This window comes from Calliphora vicina, chromosome 4 (genome assembly GCF_958450345.1).
Source record: "Calliphora vicina chromosome 4, idCalVici1.1, whole genome shotgun sequence".
Lineage (NCBI taxonomy): Eukaryota > Metazoa > Arthropoda > Insecta > Diptera > Calliphoridae > Calliphora > Calliphora vicina.
The window spans coordinates 62,991,643-63,003,940 of NC_088783.1; the positions used below are offsets into that span (position 1 = coordinate 62,991,643).

Consider the following 12,298-nt stretch of genomic DNA (forward strand, 5'->3'; position numbering starts at 1 on the left):
CGATGATCACCGAACGTTGCACTTTTGGAACCTATGCTGGAAAACTTGGACTGCCTCACTATGACTTCTACCGGAAATGTCAAAATGAAGAAGAGGAAGAAACTATTTTTTACTTTTTATGTAATAGTTCATCTTAGGGAAACGCTCCCTTAAAAGGCTCTCTGAATTATCAGATATAGAGTTGGGATGAATAGATGCCTATATTAGGAAGAGCAAATGGCCGGATATGTGAATCGCTAATCACTGTGGCCCCGAATCCACCATTCACTCTTTCCTCTTCTTTTCAATCTTTTTTTGCGACTTTCAACTCATAATTTAAATCTTTCTCTATACTTACAGGTAACACAAATGAAACTTTAATACAAATCTTTTTTAGGGCGGCTACTATTTCGAATTCCAGTTTTAATAAATCCAAATTATCCAAACCTACCCTCGTACATTTCATGATTTATTTTATACATCGATAACAAAACGCGTACATCATTTTGCCCAATGCAAATTGATTACATGACCAACATTATTTTTATACATTCCTCTATGGACTGTTTGTTGAACAAGTACTAACGGACATTTCTACAGCAGATTATTGTTTGAGATTGTAATAAAATTAATAAATATGTAAACGTTTACAAAGTATGCCTAAAGGATAAAGAGCAGACTATTTGCAATTAATATTTGCACAATGAATTATTTATACAACAAATTTATACAAAAGAAGGTTTAAGATAAATTGAAAGTATCAAAAATAAATTAACAAAATGTTAAGGGACCAACAGAATGGTACTAATTAAGCTGATAAGATTTGTATTTGAGTTGACAAAATATAATTGAATAAAAGAACTGTAAAATATTAAATTTTTAAAATGAATTTTATTTGTATTTATAAAAAGAAGATGAATTTTTTTTTAAACCTAAATAATTTTTAACAAATTCGTTGACAACAATTTCGAGTTGAAAAACTCAATCACATTCATACAAAATGAAATATTTTCACACTAGCAAAGGGAAATCCGAGGACTCCCTGACTGTATGACATCTTAGTGAGATCTCAAACGATAACGCTTGACAACACGGTAACGGTAGCCGTCTTGAGCAGCGTTTTCAGAGGGAGGCAAGTAGGACTGTTGGGGTTGATGAGCAGGGGGCAAGTAGGTTTGTTGAGGTTGAGCGGGAGTCAAGTAGGATTGTTGAGGTTGGGGAGCAGGAGGCAAGTAGGATTGTTGAGGTTGGGGAGCAGGAGGCAAGTAAGATTGTTGAGGTTGAGGAGCAGGGGGCAAGTAAGATTGTTGAGGTTGAGGAGCAGGAGGCAAGTAAGATTGTTGAGGTTGTGCAGGAGGCAAGTATGATTGTTGGGGTTCAGAGGGAGGCAAGTAGGATTGTTGAGGTTGAGAGGGAGGCAAATATGTCTGTTGTGGTGCTGGTGGCTGGTAGTGGTAACCTTCGTCTTGAGGAGCGGGTTGATTGTAATGATAACTATCATCATGTTGTTTGGGATAGTTGTAGGCACCACCCAAATGAGATACATCAGCAGCAGCTAAACCCAAAAGGGCAAATACAACAGCAACGGAATATTTCTAAAAAACAAATAAACATTTTTAAATAAATAAATAGTTAATAAATATGTAAATTAATTTTGTTTAACTTTAAACTTTAACACTAACCATGTTTGTTTTGCTTGTGTTCTTCTCGATACGAAAGATGAAATTGATTTGCTATACTTTTGGCAGCATCATTTCGCTTTTATATGATTATTCAAGAAAAATTTAGCGCCGCTTAAAGATTTTAATTATTGGTTGTTGTTTTCTTTTTGTTTTAATTGGACTGGCATTGAAAAGCCCTCATAAGAGAATCGTCCAAACAAAAAAAACATGTTAAAAATGCAGACGAAAAATGTTTGTTTGTCGACGAAGAAAAAACAATCCACAGAAAAAGTTTGTCGATAAAATTGCAAGTTCATTTTTGAGTTAAGAGCATAAAAACTGATGATTTCTAATATCTCAACTTAATATTTTTTGTATTTGTTAGTTTGCTGATTTTTTTAATGATTTATTTTATATTAATTTGTTATTTATTTTCTGTTTCTTAAACAAGCCTTTTAGTTTATTTTCATAATCGTCTGTGTAGTATTATTATTGATCACACTTTTGTATACACTGAACGATATTGTTGGATTAATTTGAATTATATTTTCTTGAAGAGAGACTTTACTGTGTGTGTATGTTTTTAGGTGCCTACTTTAATTTATTGGAAACATGGAATCATTTATAAGTGATGACTAAACAAGAAATGAGCCTGAAAATAAATGAATAAGCGAAAGAGAAGAATCGGGATATATTGAAATACAGTAAAGCAACCGATTTCCAAAACAAGAAGCTAGAATATGGTGAATCATAGAGAACAACTATACATTTTCACAGAAATATATGGGCGAAAATACAACTGCAGAAAAAGTCGAGACATTCTTTAGACATTTAGAGAACATTTTTCTCCGATAAGCATAAAGGGAAACTATTACCAACAAAGTCATATTCACCATTTGGATGAATGAGATAAGGATCAACCTCGGCAACATAATTGATGCAGTCTCGACTCCATCCAAAAGTTTTGGATGTCATGTTTGACAGTTTCTCTTTGCAATCACATACAAACTGTGAAGTCAAGACAACAGTTCATGGAGCAAAGATAAAGGCTTCGAACAATAAGAGTTTTCTTGTCAATAAGTACTATCACAGGCTACACGAAAATTCGGAATTCCAAGAACTGGAGGAAATGAAGGTCTTCCCGGTCATGATTACAAGCCGCTCCACCTGGGGTCTCATTGGAAAAGTCAACATCTTACTGATGAAATTTCTGCCAAACCAGGTCAGGAGAGACCTTCGAATGTAGGAGGAGAACATACATATGTATATGCCGGATTTATTGAAACACAGCTAGTATATATCACGTTATAAAGAAATTCACAGAGACACTATTAATTCCGATATCAGAATACTGCAGTTTTCGGTCAGGGTCATCATGACACCAACTAAATATTTAACTGCCAAGCCAACCCTACCACACTTCGTTCAATCTTTAGCTAATACTAAAAAGGATGCAGAGGAGACAGTCAAAACTATATACGATACCTGAGATAGATCATTCGTCCTGAAATCTATGCCCTATTACATGAATTGTAGTTTTTATATATAGCTAGTAGCTTTTATTAACCATATAAGGCCCTTAAGGGCTCGGTTATGTATATGAAGAATTAATAAAAAAAAAGAAGAATTGGATATTCGAAGGGAAGATGGAAAACGGTTTAAACATTTCATTTGTGCTGCCAGCTGCTTAAATAAAGTCAAAGTATTCTTATGTGCTTTTCGATTGTCCAATTATCCGACTACACTGTCATTCGCCTCGAAATATATTCCCATTTTAATGTTCAAGAGTGTATTTCTGGCCAGGTTACGACTTCAGTTTTTATAGGCCTAAGCAGTAAAACTTCATCGAAGATATTTAAAGATTATCTTATTCGGATCAGCTCGTTCGCTCATTAACTTTGTGGTAGATATGGGCAGGTATCCAAACTAGAATAATGTCAAGGAGTCGTCATAGCACGCACTGTTCTTCTTTATACTGAATGACTAAGATAGAAGAACTATTTGAGTGTTGACTATTAAAAAAGATACCACTGCTGTCACGAATGTTTCTGTAGCGTAGATCTTTACATACCCACCTGGTTGTCAATATGTCAGTCATCTAAGACAAAATTATCACAGAATATTCCATAGAATAGAACCGGCAGTGCAGTCATATCCTCCAGGGTAATCATTTTAATTTATTTTGCGACACCCTAACATTACAGTTTGGAAGAAGTGAGATCTTAGAGCATACATTTAAGGTCGGTAAGTATCGTTATCTATTTAGATCTTTGGTTCAAGATTGTGGACAACAGTCTCAAGATCCTTAACTATCAATAAATCCTTAAATATTCAGCATCCAGAAAAAGCAAGTCTTACCAAACTTCAGGTGAATGTAGGACTTTTGAATTTGGGTAATGCAAAACTTCTGAAAGACTATTGTGTAATATAATCGTGATACCAATGCAAGCAGATCTCTAAATAACTGGCAGTGGAGGAACAACGTATTTTCTTACTATCGTGGTCAATATTGGACGTATTGTTGATGCGTACATCTATTTAACTATATTAGGGCTTAAATCCCATTTCCCGCAAATACCCAGTGACACGTATATTAAGTAACTGTAGCGCACGTAACCCTGTGTTGTATGTTCAGTTTCCCTAAATTTTGAAAGGGATATGTCTGTCATTTATTCTGACTTAGATATTGAACCATAGAAAATTATACATAGAGACGAGACACTCTTATTTGTCAAAGAAAAATACAATAAATAATATTTCTGATACAACAACAAAATACATTGACTAGCGCATTTTTGACTTTGTATGTTTGAAATGGTGCTTGAACGAAAATAAAATAAATTTTGTCATTACTTGCGATGAAAAGGGATCCATTACGAAGCGTAAGAGATTGTACGTGAAGCCGAGCTAAACAGACGAATCGACACCAAAGGCAAATATCCAATGCGGTAAGGAAATTCTCTTTATTTGGTGGGAGCAAAAGTGTCCTATCTATTATGAAATCTGGCCAGACCACCAAATGGAACCTATACCGAGCGCAACGGATTCGATTGAAGCGGTCAGACATGTTATAACAATATTTCATCATGACAACAGTCGGCCACATGTTCCAATACCTGTTAAAAAGTATTTAGAATGAAGTGGTTGTGAAGTTTTGCCTCAACTGCATTATAGATCAGACCTTTTCCCCGTCCGAGTACTATTTGTTTTGATCAATACAGAACGCTCTCTCTGAGATACGCTTCACTTTGGAACAGAGTATCAGATGCTGGCTTGATTTGTTCTTGACGTCAAAAGACGAGCAGTTTTTGTGCTCGGAATCCATATGTTGCCAGAAAGATAGGAAAAGCTTATAGCTAACAATAGCCAATACATTGAATAAATTTATACTTAAGCATTCGTAATAATAAAAATTCCCAATAGTTGCGTAAGCAAAAATGTAAATTTGCTTTATTGGCCCGTTCAAAACAGAAGCGAGTAAACAACAATCAGCCATAGTAGAGGAAGGATCACCCAACCTTGGACTGTTCCAAATACAATTTCAATATGGATACGAGATACTAATATATAGATCAACACCTAGATCTATTAGAGCTCGATTTATTGCGATATACTGAAGACCCATTTTATGTCTAGAAAAGCTATGTTGTATATCTCTAAGGCACTCAGAACCTCTTGCAGAGTAGTCTCCATTGAACTACCCCTAAGATAAGGATATTTGAGGACCTGCAGAACAAAAGGTACTTTTTCGCATTTTTTGACAAATGGGAATTTTGATATTTTTATAATATCTCGGTTGAAATCTTCTAGAGACAATCAAGTTATCAACATTTTTGTAATTGTTTTACTAAGTAAATGGGTTCTAAAAAAGTACCACACTAGTATAAAACTACAAAAATAATATATTTAATTTCAATGTGTATTTGGTTTATATATTAGATCAGAATTAAAAACATTCATCGTTGAAAAAAATTGCATAAAAAACGTATTTTTAATTTTTTACTTTATTTGTTAACAAAAGGTTCTTTTTCCGATATAAAAATGGTTATATCAAACATCCTTAACATTTAATGTGGTAACTTATGGCGGTTAGGTGTATCCATTGATAAGTAAGAAACTTGTTACCATTTGAAATAAATAAAACTCAATTTCCCAAAATTTTAAATGAGCAAAAAAGTACCTTTTGCGGCTCCTTATTTATTGTTCCATAGCCTAGAAGAGCTATGCTGTATGTGTGTGACAATGATATTTTCCATAGTTTTCGTCAGAAAAGATGATAAGCTTATCTTAGTTAAGAGATACCACGTTTATAAGTAGCCTATTCACAAATAAAAAATATTTACAATTAACTAACCTACTGCTTATATGTCACTTTAGTTACGAAAATTCTTGTTTTTATGTGATGCCGGATGGTAAAATTTAATCATTTGGTAGACTGTTAATAAACAAAATATGATATATTTTTTTATTTTTCTAAATGCAAAAATTAAAGAATCAAAAATTCTTGTTTACTTTGCAACCAATTAATGCAAAAACTCATTGAAATATTAAAACACGCTTTAATAAACTAAAAACCTGAAAACATATGGCAATGTTTAAAATCATATTTGCAAATAGTGTCGTTAATCAGGAATTATTTTCGTGAGTTAGCAATTCGCAAATATAAAAATTAATTCACGGTTTTTGCAGCAAATTTGTCTACTTGCAATATATTTATTTGCGAATAAGTCGTGCGTATAAACGTAGTAAGAGACAGGTAGATCTTATATATTCCATGGCGCCAGGGAAAGCTGGAAAGTTCAAAGACTCTGCAGCATCTGCGGTAGAATGACATCTAGCTCAGGTGATTTGTATGTGGACAAACAACTATCAATCGATTATGAAATTATGACCAGATTTATGTCAGAATATGAATACAGTTATTTTAATATTGAATCTATAGGAAAGCAACGATAGACATTACTTCATAATATCTTAATTAATTTAAGTTATTTAATTTCATCACTATATTTTTCAAAGTGTAATCCCCACCATGGCGAAAATAAACTACACAAGAGACAATTAACAATGAAACCAATTTTTTTCGAAGCATCATAAATCATCTACAATGTATCAATCTTATCTATTTATTTGCTTCTAATAATGGTTTTTATACAACAACCTTTCCACAACAACAAGAAAACCTACAAATACAAATCTACTTTAATAGTTAAAAGAGTATTACAACATTAATGAAATTCAAACGTAACTCTTGTACATCTTTGACCACTTTGAATTTCAGTTTTTAGCAACTCAAGTATGTGTGTGAGTTTGGTCTTTGCTGCTGTGTGATTATGGTTGATGAAATATTTGATTAAGTAGATACAGAAAAACAATAAATATTAATTGAATTTAATATGATGTTATTAAAGCATGATGATAATAATACTGATACTGATTGACGACCATTGTGTCTCCTCTACTCAGGTAAATGGTCACGTGTCAGGGCTTGAGTGGTTTTTCAACTGCATTGCAGTGGGGGTATTTTTCTAAGCGGAACGAATGTTAATAGTTTTTATTCAAATTGTCAAATTTATTACACAAAAGGTGTATGGTTATTTTGACACCTTCTTATGGTTCTCATGATTAATTATTTTTATGTTTTAAAATGATCTTAATATTTGGAGATTAAATTTAATTTATGCACCATACAAATTATTTATTTATTTCTTTTTCTTTGGTTTTAATTTAGTATTTGTGTTTCGTTTTTAGTTTTTAGTTAGTTATCGGTTTTAGTGGCATTAATGCAGTTGGAAAGGAAATGATAAGTTAAGCAGATAAGAGCTCGGTTAAAAGGTCATTGGAACTAAATTAGTTAATGTTGGCAATTATAAATATTTTCAAGTCATCTTTAATGATTTATTTCATTTTTGTTTATATAATTGATTCAAGTTTTAGTTTTTTTTCAAAGTGCATTCGGCTACCTGTCAGTTTAACCTTATAGTTTGAGGTTATTTCGATAATTTAGTGTGGGATGAGTGTGCGAATTTATAATTTGCATAGATTATCATCTTATCAAGAAGGAAATCCGCAAATTAATTTTGAGTTAGAAAATGAATTAGAGATAAATGGCACCGATATGACAGATCATGCTAACTATTACAACTAGATCGATTTGTACATCAAGCACTTAAGTTTTTTTTGTATTTACTTTTCAGCATGAGAATTATTTGCTAAAAAATTTTGCTAATTCTTATATCTGTATATAAATTTGTGCAGGAAGAAAATGTCTTACCAAATTTCAATATTTCAGAAATTTGTTTAATAATTATCTTTAATATCCCATGAATTAAAAAACTAATAAATACGTCTAATAAAATTTATTCATTTGCGTGTAGATGACCTGCTATTTCCTACTCATTGTTGATATATTATGCAGCAAACATAATTAAAATCATATTTTAATAATTTTGTCATATATTTAAGACTTAATTATAAATTGAACAGCTTCAGTTAAAATATTGTATTTAAACCGGTTAATTTGCCGGCTACTGCTGCATGTTTAAAAGGTGTTTGTTCAAGTATTGCTTATCAGAATTGTCAACACTTTCTTATGATATTGTTTAAAAAATAATGAAAAATTAGTTTGGACTTGAATTTACTTTGAGGCTTTACACTGCATAATAGTCGGATTAACTATACATTTGAGAAGTATTTTTGAAACAGTTAAAAACAAATAAAACACGTAACTCAACTCTACTTATATAAAGCAGCTTAGATTAATCGAACGCTTTACTTCTCAGGCGCTTGGAATACTTCTGACTACACTATTGTGTTATATGTTCCTTCATTATACGGCGACTCGTCGAAAACATACATGTTTACGGTTTGGGAAAATATCACCTGAGTTCCACTCTTTGGATAATGATCTATCGCGCATTCTGTTTCTGAATATTACTAAATCATTGATAATGAAAAACATGCACAATTTTTGCGTAAGAAAAACCGTAAATTTGATTTATTGTCCCGTTCAAAACAAAATCAAGTAAACAACAATCCGTCATAATAAAGGAAGTGTCACCCACCATGGAATGTTCCAAGTCCACAATCATTTGACATCTTACTGCACGAATGTCTTTCGTTGACCACTATCAATTTCAATATGGATATGATATACTGACTAGGGTATTCGAATTATTCGATTTTTCTCTTGTTCGAATAAAACGAATAATTCGAATAAGAGATTTTAACTTGTTCGAATAATTCGATCACACGTTTAAAATTAATCGAATTATTCGAATAATTTAAATTTGTTTAAAAAAGTAAAGAATGAAGTTTTGATGTCGGTTTTTTAATGCTTTATTGTTTAAGAAAAACAAAAAAAAAACGGTAAAGTTAACAATTCAAGTATTAATAATGTTAAAGAGCATTTGAAAACAAAGTCCATCATTAAATTTTCAACAGATATATTCTGATCAGATTAACTCCCGAACAATCTACAAAACAATTGACTAGCAAACCCTTTAGTTTCAGTTTTGGAGCTATGCTTTTAAAAATTTGAGCTAGTTGGACATGATCCTGAATTCAAATACAATATAAACGTTTTTATGTCGTTCATTAATTCGGGTTTTAAATTGAGTAACTAATTCTTTAGTAAATTAATTATTCACTATTTCTAAATTATTTATAACAAATTGTATTATACATCAAGCTCTATCAATGCCGAATCTTTGCTTAATAAAGTGGTCTTGGGGAATTACACAATAAAGGGAATCTGTCCAAAGTTTGATATCATATTAGTGAACGTGGCTAATTTGAAGTCAGGCAGTTCATGATTGACGCCTTTACAAATACGCAAAAAGTTTATTACCATGTTAGACAAAGATGTTCAACGATGTTCAAAATCATGTATAAGACGAAATCCATGTTTTTCTTGCAACAAAACCTATAGTTTGCAATATTTGCGTTTATCATTCGATTTATTAAATATTTTACAACACTTACGTACGCGGTGAATAACATCACTTGTATACATATATTTTAAGATCACGGTCTTCATATATTTCAATGTAATCATTATATATGTCATCCTCAATATCACTTTCGACGACCGTTTCAAAATCACATTCTCCATCACATTCAACTCCACTTTAATCTAAGTTAATATTTTGATTATTAATTGCGATTCTTTTAAAATTTTGAAAGATTTGTATTTAGAATTGTAACTTCTTGCAGTAATATTTAAATATTTATAGAACGAGCTATCGGAACACTCATCTACAGTGATCGAAAGTCCCTTTGTCTTTAGTTATTTGTCGAATTTCAGAAACAATACAATCTTTGCGAGTCATTATTACTTATTTAAATTGAAATTATGAAAAATTTTAAGCAATTTAATAAATTTAAATATATTTGACCATTTATTCGTTTTATTCGATTATTCATCATAAAGTTATTCGAATTATTCGTTATTCGAAAATGGCCATTTTTAAATTGTTCGAATAATTATTCGTAAGAAATTATTCGATTAATCGAACGATAATTAGTCGAATGAATACCCTAATACTGACGTATAACTCAACACCTAGATCTATCAGAGCTCGATTTATTGCGATACACTGAAGATCCCTTTTATGTCTAGGAAAGCTATGTTGTATATTTCTAAAGTCCTTCCCTTCAGTATACGGCGAGCCGTCGAAAACATATTTACGGATTGGGAAAATATCACCTGAGTTCCATTCTGTATATATTGATATGCAAATTTCAAAACCTTTTGAGAAGGATACAGTGATTGATAGGTTCTTCAACGAAATGTCCAAGGATCATCTCGTGCGTGCTGTTATCGATCTGACCGTTAGTGGAACGTTTTACTCCTCCAGAACTTGAAATGTTTCAGACAATAATATTTATATCCCTCAACGAGCCACCATGAAGTACATTGACCGGCTTGGCAAAACGGACTCAGTATTCCGCCTCTTCAAATTATTTATCATATTAAAATAAGTAAGAAAGTATGGTCGGTCAAGCCCGACCATATAATACCCTGCACTAAGTAAAATTTCAATACTATATATTTTTGAGTGATTTTCGGAAGTGGGCCTTATATAGGAGCTATGACCAATTATGGACCGGTCACCATGAAATTAAGTCGTGCTGAATTTATGTCTATAGTAAAGTTTACTATGTTGAATTTTGTGTGTATACCAACATTTTTAAGCGATTTATGCACGTTAAAGTGATTTTCGGAAGCCGGTCCATATGGGAGCTATGACTAGTTATGGACCGATCGTAACAAAATTTGGTGACATGAATTTTGTATATATAGAACTTATTTTGAGCGGAGTTTGTGGAGATACATTTATAAATTAAACATTTATGACCGATAAAGTCCAATTTCGGAAGGACATTTGTATGGGGGCTAGGTGAAATAATGGACCAAGGTTTGGAAACAAGGTTTACATGGACAGCCAGCCAGCCAGACGGACGGACATCATTTAATCGACTGAGAAAGTGATTCTAAGTCGATCGGTATACTTTAAGGTGGGTGTTAGACCAATATTTAGGTACCGTGAAATAACTCCCAAATGAAATAACTCCCCACGAAAATATGAAATAACACCCAACAAACAACTCCTAACGCATAGGGAGTTATTTCATAATTTTTTGTTGGGATTTATTTCATAATGCAATAACTCCCAATGAAACAACTCCCAATGAAATTTTTGTTGGGTTTTATTTCATTTTATTTTGGGAATTAGGAGTTATTTCACTGTATTGGGAGTTATTTCATTTTCATTTGCAAAAGCAGAACCCATAAATATCAAAAACTGGCTTCACTCAGAAAAGTTTTTTGCATTGCCGGCCTTCGGCCCGGAGCAAAGGTTTTCTCCTCTGGGGTGTATAATAAACTGGCTTCGCTCAGAAAAGTTTTTGGCATTGCCGGCGCAAAGGTTTTCTTCTCTGTGTGTATCAAAAACCGGCTTCGCTCAGAAAATATTATTTTTACATCGTCGGCCTTTGTCAGGTTGAAACGATTTCTTAATATGGTGCGAAATGAAAATCGGCTTTCTGAAATATTATAAAACCTTTCTGCAATGAAAGAAATCTTTTCTGAGCGAAGCCATATTTTAATACACCCAGAAGGAGAAAACCTTAGCAATGCAAAACAAATTTTTTGAGTGAAGCCAGTTTTTGACACATCCCAGAGGAGTAAAACTTTGCGCTACGCTATAAGCCCGCAATGCAAAAAATGTTTGGTAAGCGAAGAATAATTTCACTTTTGTAGTTCCTTTTTTTTAAATTACATAAATAAATTGCTTCGGGTTGGGAATTATTTAGTTTCTGTTGGGATTTATTTCATTGGGAGTTATTTCGCTTTTTTGGGACTAATATTTTAAAAAATATGAAATCGCCGATTATTGGGAGTAATTTCATTTTACCCTTTGGTAGTTATTTCATTTTTCAAGTTTGGGAATTATTTCACTTTTGATGGGAATTATTTCATTGGGAGCTATTTCATGGTACCCAATATTTATCCCCACTATGGTGGTGTAGGGTATAAAAAGGCAAAATCCTAACGTGCGCATCGTTCCGAACAGGCACAGTACCAACAACGAAACGTTCAAAGGCCCAAACATGGATTGATAGATCTTTCAGCAATTTTGAAAAAAGTCGTGTGG

The 12,298-nt window shown here is 32.6% G+C and overlaps 1 protein-coding gene across 1 annotated transcript; it reads right to left on the minus strand.

The window, feature by feature from the left end:
* Positions 1 to 1,037: 1,037 nt before the first annotated feature.
* Positions 1,038 to 1,664, minus strand: LOC135958457 (uncharacterized). Its single transcript, XM_065509363.1, has 2 exons — positions 1,650 to 1,664; positions 1,038 to 1,574 (listed from the first exon to the last, which is right to left on the minus strand). Exons 1-2 carry the CDS (start codon positions 1,662 to 1,664, stop codon positions 1,038 to 1,040), a joined length of 552 nt encoding a protein of 183 aa, XP_065365435.1.
* Between the last annotated feature and the right edge of the window lie 10,634 nt (positions 1,665 to 12,298).